Source organism: Macaca thibetana, chromosome 11 (genome assembly GCF_024542745.1).
Source record: "Macaca thibetana thibetana isolate TM-01 chromosome 11, ASM2454274v1, whole genome shotgun sequence".
Taxonomy (NCBI): Eukaryota; Metazoa; Chordata; class Mammalia; order Primates; family Cercopithecidae; genus Macaca; species Macaca thibetana.
In genome coordinates, this window is record NC_065588.1 from 36,591,473 (window position 1) to 36,608,434 (window position 16,962).

A 16,962-nucleotide genomic window follows, 5' to 3' on the forward strand; every position below is an offset into this window, starting at 1 on the left:
AATGTGGACTGCAGTTCTAAATTTCTTTTAAGGCTGTAATATTTCAGGGGAAACAGAATTTCTTCTTAGATCTGGATTTGTAAACATGTGGGCCCAAATTTCCTGAAGGCTTTCCCTTCTTAGAGACTAACTTCAGGGTTCTAGGCCTCTGGAGAGAACAGTTGCAGTAGCTTCAGCTCTGCAATTATTTCCCTTTGAGAAGAGCATAGTCTGTTTATCATCATAGTATTGACTTGTATTCAGCATAGAAACCATTAGGTTGTCACACTTCACTTCAGAGATAAAAATTCAAAATTTTCTTTTTTTCTCCTTTCTCTTTCTTTCCTTCTCATCCTTCTTCTTCTTTTTTATCTTTTCGTTAGGAGCCACCACTGGAGCACCAGGAAGTAAGACAGGTAGATTTCACAAATGCCTTTTATATGACCTTCAACATTGGCAAAAATAAGTCATCAGGGCAGTCATATTATCCTTGGCCTTGCAAAGGCACACAGAAAACACAAAACATGTCTGTCCTCCTGTCAGTTATAGGTCCAGGAAGTGTCTTTTCCTGCTGCAAAGTCAAAGACAGGCATGTTGCTTACCACATTCTTCTAAGCATTACAAAAGAGTGCCCATCTTTCTCTTTTTTCCTACCTAGGCACAGCTGGAGTGCCCTCTGCTACAACAGCTGCCCCTGGGAGCTCCAACTCAGGTAAAGCACCAGGCTGGGAGGAACCACTGCTTGGAAAGGGCTCCTCAGTGGGGTGTCTGCCTGGGCAATTCTACCATACTTTTCTCAGATTCTTCTAATCTTTGCCCTCACTGCTATTCTTTCCATCTTTTTCAGAGACCACAACCTCTGTAGGAGAAAGTGGAATAACAAGTGCTGAAATAGTCACAGGTGAGCTCTCCTAAGGAACTAAGTGTAATTTGTAAGTTTCCCATGTGTTGCTAGAAATATAGCAGAACTCATTCATTCCTGTATCTGGCATATTAGACACAAATTCAGCAGGTGTTCAACATTTAACATCATTAAATATGGTTCATAAATTTCAACTTTCCCTCCTTATATCTGCCTTGGGCTTAAAGGCACTTGATCAGGGCATCATGGGACCCATTCCCTGATAGTTATAGAGGTGACTTGAGCCCAAATCTATCTTCCTGTGTCTAAACCTTAAAAAAGGGCCTCAGTTGTGATGTTTGTAAACTTGCTGAGGAAACTGTATGTTCCATGGGCAGTAAATGGATTAACTCCTAAAATACAAAATCCAGAAAAATAAATTTTTAGTATATTAATGCAAATAAGTATTTTCTTTTTCCTTTAATAGCTTATTCTCATATCATTAAGGAGGACAAATTGACCAACTGACCACCCATAATCTTTTCTTATTTCAGGTACTACTGAGGGCATCTCTGGCAAAACTCTGGAAACTGGAAGTGCCCAAACAGGTCAGGAATTCTAATCACGACCTGCTGAGCAGTCTAGTCTCTGAGAGCCACAGAATGTCATGTGTAGTCATTATACCTCCAATTCCTTTCTCTCTCAGAGGTCACAACTTTCTCAGGAGGCAACCGGACCACCCGAGCAGGCCCACCAGGTGAGCTTGTCAGGCTGAGGCCTGCTCTCATCTCTCTATTTGGGTGGCTGCAGTGAACAATAACATGAAGGTTTTTGAGGGAGGGGGATTTTCTCTGGGGCCATATTATGTCATATCTACCTGGCCCGTGATTTTGCTTGTGATTCCATGACCCCAAAGGGCTCAGCCAGGCTATCTCCAGTATCCTGGCTTATGGAGACATTTTTTTCTGATAGGAGGCTTGAGAGTCTATTGCATGTATTCCAACCTTCCAGAACTTCCAGTCCTTGTTTTCCCAGTGTACTTTTCCACCCGCAGCTTGACACTTTCTGTCATTTTTCTCATTTACTTTTACAAGATGTTTGTTTCCTCTCTCCCCTCACCAGAAAGCTTCATGAAGACAACTGATTATAAAACGCCCCAAGTTGTATCAAAGAGTTCTACTTATAAAGATAAAATTATGCTTTGTTTCCTCGTAGGCACCTCTGTCATACAAGGGGGATATGCTCCTAGAAGGCAAACAGATTAGGGTGATTTAAACTCTATTCTACCCTTGTGACATAGTGAAAGAGAAACCCAGTAGCAACACATTCATCTCTGGTTGGCCTGGAAAATGAAGTGCTAGGAAGTTGTTCATTTTCCATTCATTATAGAAATAGAATGTTCTCAGGAAAGGGCTTCAGTGCTTTAGGGTTGCCATGTTGATCCTTCCAAGCTTAATTTGGGAGACAATGCTCTATTATTCCATTTCCATTTTCTTTTTCCATTTCAGGTATCACGGGAGAATCTTCTAGAATGACCATTATATCTGGAAGTTCTAATGTGTTGTACTTAATGTCAAATGTCATTCTATGTATTTTAGGGCTGCTATGATAAAATCTCACCCGAGTATCCTCTCCCAGTGTTCCACATTCATAGACTTTACCACTCTCTTTCTTCCCTCAGAGGCCACAACTTCCATTGAAGAGACTGGTACTTCTGGAACTGGATTCAAAACCGGTGAGAAGAAACAGCCCCTGATTTGGCATCATAAGTATTAGGTCTCTTAAGCTTTGCATGAGAGAGTCTGTGTTTTATTTAGGGATGCTGGAAATGATTCAAGATAGTTTTGCTGGTAGAGATACAATTTTTTTTGAATTATAATAATTCTAGAATGGAGACTGACAGCTTTATGTCTAAGGATGGAATGGAATTTCTCCATTCATGTTACAACTGTCACTAGCACTTGAGGTGGAATTCAGAAAGTTTTCCATGAAAGTGTGTGAAATACAAAAGAGCCTCATGGACCCAGGACGCATGCGCTTATATGTGTGTGCATGCTTACACATTTTCTTGCTTTTTATCTTCTCCTACATCTGATGGTTTCAGCACATTTAAAACATTTCCCCCCTCCTTTCTATCTCACAGCAGGCATCACTGCAGCACCAGGAAAGCAAGCAGGTAAGCACTGGGGAAATCCATCTAGTTTCCCTCTTATCAAACTCCAAAAGTGCCTGAAGCTGAGGACACTGTCTATCTGCTCTAGTTGTGAAGCACTGACAACCAGCAAATGCATCTAGTTCACTAACTGCCATATCCTCAGGGAAAATGACTTCTCGTATAGGAAATAAATATAGTATATACCTTTTAGAGTCAGGTGTTCATTTGACTTACTCACTCATGGTCACCTCAATCCCTCTGTGTTTCAGGCACCTCTGGGGTGGCACCTGGCACAACAGTTGCTCCTGGAAGTTTCAGCACAGGTAAGTACACAATTTGGCACAGAGCCATTTCTTGGATGCTTTCTACAATAATGTGTCTTTCCTTTTGCTGCCTCTGTGCAAAAGCGGACCATTCCCTTTCTAAATCCCAGAATGTTTTCCATACTTTTTTCACTCTCTCAGCAGCTACAACTTCTCCAGGAGCAAGCAGAGTGACTGGCACTGGACCCACTGCAGGTGAGCCCTGATGAAGCACGACCTGCTTCTCAGTAGACAACGTTGCCTGAATCACATCTAATGTTTGTACTTCCTGTGAAGAGTATTATCAGAACAAGCATTATCATATTGGCAGGATTTTACCTAATTACCAAATGTGACACTCAGCCTCCTTCATCGTCCTTTCCTCTGCTTCAGGGAGACTTCACCATGGAGCTGAGGCACAGAGAATCAGTTGGGTGATTGGAGAGAAATGTCTTTCTTTCTCTCATTGATATCTAAAGGAAGTAATTGAGATAATGAAATTTTGTCATTAAGTTTTCTGAGATAGAAATGGTGCATGGAAGACATATACAGATTCAACTCCTGGGTCTAGAAACATCTAAAAAAGAGCTTGTTGGCACATTGAGAAAACACAGTTTCCTCACCTTCATCCTAAGCCATTTTCTTTCTTATTTTGGGCAAAGAATAAAGATAATGAATCCTGTCACTTTCTAATTCCAAGTTCCAATGTGGTAGGTGCTGGCAATTTTTTTGTTTTTTTTTGAAGAGAGGACATCCAAGCAAAGGCAATTTGTGGCCAGCCCTGAGATTGTCCCCACTCCCTCTGGCAAAATTCTTGCACATGGTACTGGTACCAAAACAGAGATATAGACCAATGGAACAGAACAGAGCCCTCAGAAATAATATCACACGTCAACAACCATCTGATCTTTGATAGACTTGATGAAAACAAGAAATGGGGAAAGAATTCCCTATTTAATAAATGGTGCTGGGAAAACTGGCTAACCATATATAGAAAGCTAAAACTGGATCCCTTCCTTATACCTTAGACAAAAAAATAATTCAAGATGGAGTAAAGACTTAAATGTTAGATCTAAAACCATAAAAACCCTAGAAGAAAACCTAGGTAATACCATTCAGGACATAGGCATGGGCAAGGACTTCATGTCTAAAACACCAAAAGCAATGGCAACAAAAGCCAAAATTGACAAATGGGATCTCATTAAACTAAAGAGCTTCTGCACAGCAAAAGAAACTACCATCAGAGTGAACAGGCAGCCTACAGAATGGGAGAAAATTTTTGCAATCTACTCATCTGACAAAAGGCTAATATCCAGAATCTACAGAAACTCAAACAAATTTACACGAAAAAAATCAAACAACCCCATCCCAAAGTGGGCAAAGGATATGAACAGACACTTCTCAAAAGAAGACATTTATACACCCAACAGACACATGAAAAAATGTTCATCATCACTCGCCATCAGAGAAATGCAAATCAAAACCACAATGAGATACCATCTCACACCAGTTAGAATGGCAATCATTAAAAAGTCAGGAAACAACAGGTGCTGGAGAGGTTGTGGAGAAATAGGAACACTTTTACACTGTTGGTGGGACTGTAAACTAGTTCAACCATTGTGGAAGACAGTGTGGCAATTCCTCAAGGATCTAGAACTAGAAATACGATTTGACCGAGCCATCCCATTACTGGGGATATACCCAAAGGATTATAAATCATGCTGCTGTAAAGACACATGCACATGTATGTTTATTGTACCACTATTCACAATAGCAAAGACTTGGAACCAACCCCAGTGTCCATCAATGATAGACTGGATTAAGAAAATGTGGCACATATACACCGTGGAATACTATGCAGTCATACAAAAGGATGAGTTCATGTCCTTTGTAAGGACATAGATGAAGCTGGAAACCATCATTCTCAGCAAACTATTGCAAGGACAAAAAAACCAAACACCGCATGTTTCTCACTCATAGGTGGGAATTGAACAGCAAGAACACTTGGACACAGGGTGGGGAACATCACACACCAGGGCCTGTCATGGGGTGGGGGTGGGGAGGGAGGGATAGCATTAGGTGATATACCTAATGTAAATGACAAGTTAATGGGTGCAGCACACCAACATGGCACATGTATACATATGTAACAAACCTGCACGTTGTGCACATGTACCCTAGAACTTAAAGTATAATTTTAAAAAAAGGAAATTCTAATACTTAAATCAATGAAAATGATGATAATAGTAGTGAGCTTATCTATCATTGATGAGTTCCTTTCTATAACCATTTTTATTAAGAGGTTTATATATCTTATTCCAATTAAGAACTACCTAAAGTCTAATAACCATATGAGTTAAAATTCTTTCATTCCCCATTTTAAAAAAATACCCCTGTGAATTGAAGGTTTACATCACCTTTACAGTCAGGAAACTTTCTTTTCTAACTTAGTAGGTGGCAAGACATTTTGAACTGGGCTTCTCTCATGTAATGATATCAGCTTAGCTCATCCCTTTTTCTTAGCACTCAATTAATTTTAGTTTTCTTTCCATCTTTAAGAGACCACAATTTTCCTAGGAGGAAGTAGCACCACTGGAGCAGAAATAAAATCAGGTGAAGATTATGGGGGTTTCATTATTTACTGTTGTATTTTGATAAATTTGTTAGAGGAAACATTTTTTTCAATGAACTTATTTTGGAATAATTGTAAATTATAGAAGGGTTGAATAGATTATGCAAATAATCTCTTTAATGTGGAATAGAGTTTTTCCTTTCCTTTTGAAGCTATTTCAAAGCAACCAGGATTTCCTTTCAGATTTGGAACAACTTGGGCCCAAATTTCCAAAAGGCTTTTTCTTCTCTAGGACTAGCCTCAGGGTTCGAGGCCTCTAGAGAGGAGAGTTACAGTAGCTCTGGCTCTGAAAAGGTTTTTCCTTTGAAAATAACTCAGTGTGTGTATCATTACAGTACTGACTTGTATTCAGCAGAGAAATCATTAAGATGTCACATTTTAGTTCAGGGGTAAAAATTCAAACTTTCCTTTCTTCTTTCTTTTCTCCCTTTTCTTCCTCTTCCTCCTCCTCCTCCTTCTTCCTCTCTCTTTTCCTTTTCATTAGGAGCCACCACCAGAACACCAGGAAGTAAGACAGGTAAACTTGGAGAACATCTTTGATATGACTTTCAATCTTGGCAAAAATAATCAGAGCAGGCACATTAGCCACTGCATTAACCTTGGCCTTACAAAGGCACACGGTAAACATAGAAAATACCACCTCCTGTCAGTTATAGGTCCAGGAAGCATCTTTTGCTGCTCCAAGGTCCAGGTAGACATGATGCTGGCCACATTCTTCTAAGGGTTACAAATGTGTCAATCTGTTGATCTTTTTTCTTTCTTTCCTTCCTAGGCACAGCTGGAGTGCCCTCTGGGACAACAGTCACCCCTGGGAGCTCCAACTCAGGTAAAGCACCAGGCTGGGAGAAACCACTGCTTGGGAAGGGCTCCTCAATGAGGTGTCTCTGCCTGGGTGATCCTACCATGAGTTCTCAGATTCTTCAAATCTTTGACCTCACCGCTATTCTTTTTCCCTTTTTCTCAGAGGCTATAACTTTCTCTAAAATCACTGAAGCAGTAACAGTCTCAGGTGAAAATGGGAAGTTTGTAAAATAGTTCTAACAATTCAAATTGATTGAAATAAATACAGAGTGATTTCCTACGGAAATCTTTGTCCAAGCCCCCAAATTTCAGAATATTAGTGTTTTACCAAAATTTTTACATTTATAGATAGCAGAATATTCTCTCTCTTTTCTCTTTGACAGGATCCATGACCACTGCACTGGGGAGCCAACTCTCCAGCAGTCAAACAGGTGAGCATGGGAAAGTATAAATATCTTCCTGATATTTACCAGTATTCAGATAATAAGGATACTTCTAATGTGAGTCCTTAGCCTTGGCTTTTTTTTTTTTTTTTTGAATGAAGTATCCTTGTTGAAAGGTGTATGAGGAATAATGGAATACGCCCTCTGAGTTAACAAAAAACATATGTTTTTCTTCTTAGCCCTTCTATTAATGTAAAGGAAATGATGTAAGTTTCCTTCTCTTAGTGATTCCAGGTTCCAGTGGCATCATCTCTCACACAACTGTTGCACCTGGAAGTTCTGTTATAGGTAAGTGAATATTTTCAATGGCAGTCATCACTTGTTTAATTTCAAGGAGGAATATGTAACCCCAAACATCCTTTCTGCTTCATTTCCTCTTGCAGAGGCCAAAGCTTCCTTAGAAGTAATCAGAGTCACTGTTGTGAAATCACTGAGAGCTAGGGGTCTCAAAGGTTAGCATGGCCATTAAGTAGTATCATGAGTTTGCCTCTGGATCTGAAAGATTATCGTATAGGGAGGGCAGGTCCTCCCATCCAAACCCCTGAGCTGACTTGTGAACCAGCCTTTTCCAATGCCTGGCCTTAGGACATAGATTTCTGGAGAGGGTAGCAGGAGCAGTAATTCCCTGGACAATTAACCCAGTGGATATTATAGATATTACTACAGAATCAGCAGGAGTCAAGACTGGCCCAGAAGGTCTGTCTCAGGTGAACAGATGACTAAAATGAATTCAGAAATGGTTTGCTCTCCATCCTGAGATTTAAGTATTAAGTTGCTGAAGGGTTGCCTCAGTGATTGATTATAGGTCAAAACATACTCAGAATCGTTTTTCCTACTTTCAGTCATCAGGAACCACCTCTGATGCATCAGACAATCAAGTCACTGGAAGTAAAACAGGCAAATATGTTAAAGAAATTCTTTTGTCTCACATTTGAGGGTTTTATATTATATATGCTTGGAAAGCCTACTAAAAGGTAGGCTTCTTGAGAAAAAAGTCTCTGTTCAATGATCCCTAGTACTAAACAGGGCCCAATAAATATTTATTGAATGAATGAAATAATTAAAATATAGGAAAAATATATAATTCAATCCAGGAACAAAAAGGCCAGTGGAAGAACATGCTCAAAGGACTGCCAAATAGACAAAGCAGGCTGTGTGAATGGTGCCTCCTGGAGCTGGCCAGTGTACAATATGAGTGATATGGCCCTGGAAATACAGATTTAGTTTATACCTAGACTGCCTCCATGCAAAAGATTCTTTATAACACCATAACCTTCTCATTTCAGGCACTACTGGTGTGGCCTTGAGCACGGCTGTTGCACCTGGAAGTTCCAGTACAGGTAGGCTAACAAGCTGAGAAGAAAGCTCCCTTTCTGGAAATAAGATGGCAAAAATGTCTTTCACATTGCTCTTCTTCTATAAGAGCATCACAGTATATTTCCCCATCCTTCTAAGTCCTCATCCTTTACTCGTTGCTTCTCTTTTTCTTCCAGAAGCCACAACTTCCACAGGAGTCCATAGAACCACTGTAGTGGGATGGAAGACAGGTGAGAATTAATGGTGTGTATTTGTGCATGCATGTATGACTTTTGAGTGATAATAAATTACAATTATACTTTGCTTCTTAATAGGATAGTTTTTCAAGGAGGAGCTTTTGAGGAACTCTCATCTAAGATCAGCGTTTTATTACTTAATTTTGAATTAACTTGGGCAAATTTCCTTCCATTTCCAGGGCCAAGCCTCACATATATAAGTCTCTGCAAATGAGAGTGAAAGTGATAATTGTATGAAAAGTTTTCTTTTTCCATTTTAGTTATCTTCATTTTAGGTATATCAGAAAAATGAATTACTGGCTCAGAGGATTCTATTTCAGGTCAACAGAAGGCCAAAATGCACACAGATTTGCCTCGAACGATATATTTTTCCTTGAGCACAATAATGACTGAAATGTACCGTAGTTATCCCTATAACTCTAGTCTACATTTATATTCCAAAGTTTTTCTATTTTTATCCTTTTAAGAGCTACCACTAGAGGGTCAGCAAACCAAGGAACTGGAAGCACAATAGGTAAAAATGGCAGGAAAGAGGGCCACTTTTCTTACTGCCATTGAATTCCAGACAAATGGAGTCCTCTTTTGAGGAATTTGTATCTTTTTTTGATTTGAGAATAAAACTATGCATGAGAAAACACAGGCCAGGCACGATGGCTCACACCTGTAGTCCCAGCAGTTTGGGAGGCCGAGGTGGGTGGATCACCTGAGGTCAGTAGTTAGAGACCAGCCTGGCCAACATGGTGAAACCTCTTCTCTACTAAAAATACAAAAATTAGCCAGGTGTGGTGGCATGAGCCTGTAATCCCAGCTACTCAGGAGGCTGAGGCAGGAGGATCACTTGAACCTGGGAGGCGGAGGTTACAGTGAGAGATTGTGCCATTGCACTCCAGCCTGGGTGACAGAGAAAGACTAGGGTAGCTTCTGGCAACACATCTAAACCTGGGAGTTCAAACACGGGTGAGCCAGCCAGCTGGTGAGACTCCACAGAATGATTTACTAGTAAAGTGCCTCCCGTGGCACTGTTATCAAGAACAGTGCATCCTTCACTTTCCTCACAATGCTAATTCCTCTCACTTCATATTTTCCTACCTTTCCTCTCTAAGAAGCTATGACGTCCTTTAGAGGCACTGAGACCACAGGAAGTGGAATGAATACAGGTGAGCACACGAGCTTCCTAACCTGTCCACTTTTCACTTAAAATAATAGCCATAGTAGTTAACACTTTCTAGCATGAACTATGTTCCAGGCACTACTCCACGTTTTTCTCATTATTATTTCTTTTATCCCTCATCCCAAATTGTGAGGTAAGCATTATTGTTCTCACAGACTTTCCAGATGAGAAAAACCTATGGCTCAAAGATATTCACTAACTGAATGAAGATCACACAGCGAGCAAACAACAGATTTCAACTCAGGCACTCTGGCTTCAAAATCCATCCTCTTAACCATGATACTAAATCACCACTACACTATACCGCTACACTCTTTTGTCACATCTCAACTCTTTTAGACTACTACAATTTCTACGATACCAATATTTTACCCAAATGAAAATTCAACAGGTAATCAGTCCTGCTTTGTTCCTTTTTCTAGGGGTATCAGGTAGCCAAGTCACTAGCATTCCACTAGGTAAGTAAAGTACCTTTGTTTTCCTGACATTGAGTCCAGAAAAAGAGACGTTCTCATTGAGACTCCACCACTACCTCACATTGCACCCTTCCCCCACCAAGTTTATAGTGAGAATGGAGCATTACATTTGCAAAATACAAAATAACTTTGGAACAAGCTGTCCCTGAAAATGTTTTTTTCTTGCATAATAAAGAATTCTGTCGTTGCTTCATTCTATTATAGAATGGGCTTTTATTATAAGAAAACAATTGATATAGTGGTACCCTTCCATTTTGTTTTTAGGTACTACTGCAGTGGTCTCTGGCAACACCATCTCACCTAGCAGTGTCAACACAGGTGAGTCAATGAGGAAACAGATACTGTTGGTTTTTTTTTTTTTTTTTTGGTTGGGTGCTAACTCTGCAGCAATGGCACATTATGTCTTTTGATGATTTTCTGTTAGCCCTCACTACTTTCTTCCTTTTTATTCTCAGAAGATATAACTTCCATGGAAGGAAGCATAATCAATAAAAGTGGAATTGGCAAATATATATACACACACACACACACACACACAAATAAATATATATATACACACACATTAATATACATGAGAAAAAATGAGAAATGAGAAAAAATGACAAATGTATATATTATTTTTTTCTTGAGATAGTCTCACTCTTGAGATAGTCTCCAGCCCAGGCTGGAGTGCAGTGGTATGACCTCAGCCTACTGCAAATTCCACCTCCAGGGTTCAAGCAATTCTCTTACCTCAGCCACTCAAGTAGCTGGGATTACAGGTGTGCACCACCACACCAAGCTATCTTTTTTTTTTTTTTTTGTATTTTTAGTAGATATGGGGTTTCACCATGTTGGCCAGGCTGGTCTTGAACTCCTGGCCTCAAGTGATCTGCCTTTCTTGGCCTCCCAATGTGCTGGGATAACAAGTGTGAGCCACTGCGCCTGGCCAAAGAATTGGCAACTCTTGAGTTTCTACAAATCTACATTGGGCTTTTGCCTTTTCATAGAGATATTTGTTAAACAAAGCTTGTATTTATAAAAATCATATCATTTCTCCTGGGGCCAAACCTTATACTACAATTATAGAAAAAGAGGCTCAGAGTCCAGAAAGATTCCCCTTTTAACATTTAAGCTATTACCCAGTACATACAGAGGAAATATAAATCCATATTGTTCTATTTAAGGCAGCAGAGGTGATAGAAGTTACTCTAGAGGTTTAGATCTGTCATATTTTGGAATTTGGATGTTATAAGTTTATTGAATGCAGTTGAATACCTTTACACAAATATTGTTTTCATTTCTTGTCACTAGAAGCTACCAGCGGCACATCTGAGAGGTCAAACCCTGGAAGTGAAATAGGTAAGCGTGAAAAATACCCCGAAACCTCTGACATTAAACTCTAAGGAGCCAAATAATCAAGGCTGGACTACAAACTAATATGTTTACTGTGACTCTGAATTTAAAAATGGAGAACACACTTCATGATGACAGGATAGCACAAGCTTTCTGCTGCTTTCAAGTCATAGACAGTCATTGGCGTCCATGTTCTTCTTGGGATGGTAAATGCATCACAATTTGGGGTCTCTCTTTCCCTCTCCCTGCTTTAGGTACCACTGGTATAGTCTCTGGCACAACAGTTGCATCTGGAAGTTCCAACACAGGTAACCTAATAGGGAATGAGGGGTTTTAGTCATGGAATATGACTGAGTCCCTCCCCAGAAACATACACACTCTCTACCGTACCATGGGAATACCACGGGATTTTCTCAGTTATAGGATTCTTCTGAATTTACTTCTTTTCTCCCTTCACTTAGAAGCCACAACTTCTTTGGGCAATGGTGGAACCACTGAGGCTGGAAGTAAAATAGGTGGGCACTAGCAATCAAATAATTATTTTTTTCTTTTCATCTTAAACTAAATCAAATTGGCTATAATGAACTTAGTGGACGTTTTCCTCAATCATTGTATACAAATTACTGGTATATAAATAGTTTACTCCTTGTGAATTGCTGCTTATTTGCAATACAATGACATCCTGAGAACATGCCTAATATATCACTTAAGGCAAAAAAGTTCCTGATATAAACCTTTTAGTTCACTTGAGAAACCTATTATTTTTTTCTAAACCAAATCCTAATTTTAGATGAAAAGGAATTCATAAATTGATTCTCTCCTCTTGTGATTGCAGTTACCACTGGGATAACTACTGGCACAACCATTGTATCTGGGAGTTCCAACACAAGTGAGTCATAAAAGAGTTGAAGAAACCTGCCTATGTGAACTTCTGGGGACCTGATGGCTCCCACAGGGATATTACATAAAGTAAGACTGTTACTCGTTTTTCCAAATGTCTGCATTCTATACCACTTTCTCCTATTTCTTCTCAGAGGCTACGACTTCTACAGGCATTGGAGTTGCCACTGGAGTTGGAATGGCAACTGGTGAGTGGTTTGTTTTGGGTTCTCAACAATTCTTTGCTTGAGTTTGTGGTAGTGATGAATGAATGGGAAGATGAGCTGAAACAGGATTTTGTATTTCACTTGAAGAGACATGTCAGGTAAATCAAGCTTGGGACCTTGCTCTTCACGTGGATTTTCTCCATACACTAGTCTTTTTTTTATATTTTAAATTTTTTCAACTTTTATTTTAGATTCGGCAGGGGGGTACATGTGTAGGTTTGTTACATGTCCTGAGCGTATTGCATGATGCTTAGGTTTGGAGTATGAATGATCCCGTCATCCAGGTACTGAGCAGAGTACCCAATAGTCAATTTTTCAACGCCCCCTTCTTCTTCCCCTTTATAGTGGTCCCCAGTGTGTATTGTTGCTATCCGTATATCCATGAGTATCCAGTGTTTAGCTCCCACTTGTAAGAACATGCAGTATTTGTTTTTCTGTTCCTGCATTAATTCACATAGGATAATGGCCTCCAGCTGCATTCTAGCTCCATCTGTGTTGCTGCAAAGGACATAATTTTGTTCTTTCTTATGGTTGTATAATGTTCCATGGTGTGTATACACTACATTTTTAAAATCCAGTCCATCATTGATGGGAACCTAGGTCGATTCCATGTCTCTGCTATTGTGAATAACCCTGCGATGAATGTGCAAATGAATGTGTCTTTTTGGTAGAACGATTTGTTTTCTTTTGGATAGATACCCACTAATGGGATTGCTGGGTCAATTGGTGATTCTGTTTTAAGTTCTTTGAGAAATCTCCAGACTGCTTTCCATAGTGGCTGGATTAATTTACATCCACATCAACGATCAATTCCCTTTCCTCTGCAGCTTTACCAGCATCTGTTTTTTTTTTTGTTTTGTTTTGTTTTTGACTTTTTCATAATAGCCATTCTGACTGGTGTGAGATGGTATTTCATTGTGGTTTTGATTTGCACTTCTCTAATGATTAGTAATGTGAATGTTCTCATATGCTTGTCATATGTGTGTATGCCTTATGAAAAAGAGCTGTTTGTGTACTTTGGCCACTTTTTAATAGGGTTGTTTTTTGCTGGTTAATTTGTTTACATTCCTTGTAGGTTCTGGATATTAGATCTTTGTCAGATGCATAGTTTGCAAATATTTTCTTCCATTCTGTAGGTTGTCTGTTAACCTGTTGATAGTTTCTTTTGCTGTGCAGAAATTCTTTAGTTGAATTAGGTTCCATTTGTCAAGTTTTGTTTTTGTTGCAATTGTATTTGGCATCTTTGTTATGAAATCTCTGCCAGGGCCTATATCCAAAATGACATTTCCTAGATTATATTCCAGGGTTTTCATAATTTTAGGTTTTGCATTAAAGCCTTTAATCTATCTTGAGTTGATTTTTTTATATGGTGTAAGGAAAGGGGTTCAGCTTCAATCTCCTGCATGGCTAGCCAGTTATGCCAGCACCATTTATTGAATAGGGAGCCATTTCCTCATTGCTTGTTTTTGTTGGCTTTGTCAAAGATCAGATGGTTGTAGGCGTATAACATAATATCTGGGCTCTGTATTCTGTTCCATTGGTCTGTGTGTCTGTTTTTGTACCAATACCATGCTGTTTTGGTTACTGTAGCATTGTAATATAGTTTGAAGTTGGGTAATGTTATACCTCTAGTTTTGCTGTTTTTGCTTGGGATTTCCTTAGTTAAGCTCCTTTTTGGTTCCATATGAATTTTACAATAGATTTTTTTTTTCTAATTTTGTGAAGAATGTCATTGGTAGATTTAAATAGCATTGAATCTGTAAATTGCTTTGGGCAGTGTGGCCATTTTGATAATATTAATTCTTCCTATCCATGAACATAAAATGTTTTTCTATTTGTATCATCTCTGATTTCTTTCAGCAGTGTTTTGTAGTTCTTATTGTAGGGCTCTTCTGCCTCCCTGGTTAGCTGTATTCCTAGGTATTTTATTTTTTGTGGCTATTGTGAATAGGATTGTCTTTTTTGATTTGGCTCTCAGCCTTGATGTTGTTGATGTATAAAAATGCTACTAATTTTTGCACACTTATTTTGTGTCTTGAAACTTTGCTAAAGTTGTTGATCAGATCTAGGTTTTTTGGGCAGAGACTATGGGGTTTTCTAGGTATAGAATAATATCTTCTGCCAACAAAGATAGTTTGACTTATTTCCTTCCTATTCAGATGCCTTTTATTTATTTCTCTGGTCTGATTGCTCTGGCTAGGACTTCTAGTACTGTGTTGAATATGAGTGGGGAGAGTTGGCATCCTTGTCTTGTTCCAGTTCTCAAGGGGAATGCTTCCAACTTTTGCCAATTCAGTATGATGTTGGCTGAGGATTTGTCATAGATGACTCTTATTATTTGGAGGTATATTCCTTCAATACCTAGTGTTTCATGAGTATTTAACATAAAGGGATATTCAATATTATCAAAAGCCTTTTCTGCATCTATTGAGATGATCATGTGGTTTTTGTTTTTAGCTTTATATGGTAAATCACATTTATTGGTACATACATTTGTGTATGTTGACCCAAACTTGCATCCCAGGGATAAAGCCTACTTGATCATGGTGCATTAACTTTTTGATATGCTGCTGGATTTAGTTGGCTAGTATTTTGTTGAGAATTTTTGCATCTATGTTCATCAAGATTATTGTGTTGAAATTTTCTTTTTTTGTCGTGTCTCCATTAGGTTTTGGTATCAGAATGATGCTGGCTTCATAGAGTGAGTTAGGGAGGAATTTCTCCTTCTAAATTTTTTGGAATAGTTTCATTAGGAATGGTACCAGCTCTTCTTTATTCATCTGGTAGTATGTATCTGTGAATCTGTCTGGTCCTGGGCTTTTTCTGGTTGGTAGGCTTTTGATTGCTGATTCAATTTCAGAACGCTTTATTGGTCTGTCTAGGAATTTAATTTCTTCCTGGTTCAATCTTGGGAGGTTATATGTTTCCAAGAATTCATTTCTTCCAGGTTTTCTAGTTTGTGTGCATAGATGCATTTGTGGTAGTTTCTGGGAGGTTTTTTTTTTTTTTTTTTTTTTTTGTAATTCTATGGAGTCTGGTAATATTTCCTTTGTCATTTCTGATTGCGTTTATTTGGATCCTCTTTATTAGTCTAGATGGTGGTCTATCAATTTTATTTATTCTTTCAAGAAACAAACTGCTAGATTCATTGATATTTTGTATGGTTTTTCACATCTTAATTTTTTTTTTTCAGTTCAGCTGTGATTTTTGTTGTTTCTTGTTTTCTGATAGTTTTGAGGTTGCTTTGGTTTTGTTTCTCTAGTACCTGTAGGTGTGATGTTACATTGTTACTTTGAGATCTTTCTAACAGTTTAATGCGGGCATTTGGCGCTATAAATTTCCCTCTTAACACTGCTTTAGTTGTGACCCAGAGATTCTGGTATGCTGTATCTTTGAAAAATATGAAATGCCTCATGAATTTTTGTGTCATCCTTAAAGCAGGGCCATGTTAATATTCTCTGTATCATTCCAATTTTAGTATATGTGCTGCTGAAGTGAGCACAAGAATTTCTTTGTTCATTTTCTGCCCTGATGATCTACCTAATGCGTCAATAGGGTGTTGGAGTCCCCCACTATTACTGTGCAGCTGTCTTTTTGCAGGTCTAGAAGTACTTGCATTATGAATCTGGATATCCCAATGCTGGGTGCATATATGTCTAGAATAGTTAATTTGTCTTCTTGAATTGAACACTTTATCACTATGTAATGCCCTTCTTTGTCCTTTTTTGCTGTTGTTGGTTTAAAGTCTGTTTTATCTAAGAATAGCAACTTCTGATCTTTTTTGTTTTCCTTTTGCATCATAGATCCTTGTTTCTTTATTTTAACTCTGTGGGTATAATTACATGTGAGATGGAGCTCTTGAAGACAGCAGATGGATGGGTCTTGTTTTTTGTTTGTTTGTTTTTGTTTTATTCCAATTTGCCACTCCACACCAGCTTTTTAGATGTGATATTTATGAAACTAAGAATGATGTGTTATTCCGTATCCTTTATCCATCTTGCCTTCATATGGTCAGTTGGAGTTTTCAGGAGCCTAGAAAACGCCATATCTTGGTTAGCAAAGATGTTTAATTTGCCCATCTTGGACTTCTATTGCGTATTAAACCTATTCTCATGGGTTTATCCTCATGAATAAGGTTCCAATAAATTTAATTTAAAAAAATCACCCC

At 38.7% G+C, this 16,962-nt stretch overlaps 1 protein-coding gene and 1 non-coding gene across 2 annotated transcripts in view; one reads left to right on the forward strand and one right to left on the reverse strand.

Annotated features, from left to right (window-relative positions):
• MUC19 (mucin 19, oligomeric) overlaps positions 1–16,962 on the forward strand; it is a 189,176-nt gene that overhangs the window by 156,269 nt on the left and 15,945 nt on the right. Inside the window, 23 exon segments of the mRNA XM_050749984.1 lie at positions 363–395; positions 2,329–2,378; positions 2,504–2,555; positions 2,964–2,996; positions 3,245–3,298; positions 3,440–3,493; positions 5,837–5,890; positions 6,394–6,426; positions 6,682–6,735; positions 6,874–6,918; positions 7,094–7,141; positions 7,379–7,441; positions 8,003–8,050; positions 8,440–8,493; positions 8,647–8,713; positions 9,174–9,220; positions 9,810–9,863; positions 10,618–10,671; positions 11,647–11,694; positions 11,943–11,996; positions 12,150–12,203; positions 12,524–12,577; positions 12,723–12,776. Of these exon segments, the coding sequence (XP_050605941.1) occupies positions 363–395; positions 2,329–2,378; positions 2,504–2,555; positions 2,964–2,996; positions 3,245–3,298; positions 3,440–3,493; positions 5,837–5,890; positions 6,394–6,426; positions 6,682–6,735; positions 6,874–6,918; positions 7,094–7,141; positions 7,379–7,441; positions 8,003–8,050; positions 8,440–8,493; positions 8,647–8,713; positions 9,174–9,220; positions 9,810–9,863; positions 10,618–10,671; positions 11,647–11,694; positions 11,943–11,996; positions 12,150–12,203; positions 12,524–12,577; positions 12,723–12,776 (1,161 nt within the window).
• LOC126931972 (U6 spliceosomal RNA) lies at positions 16,190–16,296 on the reverse strand. Its single transcript, XR_007718067.1, has one exon. It is a non-coding gene; the product is annotated as a U6 spliceosomal RNA (small nuclear RNA).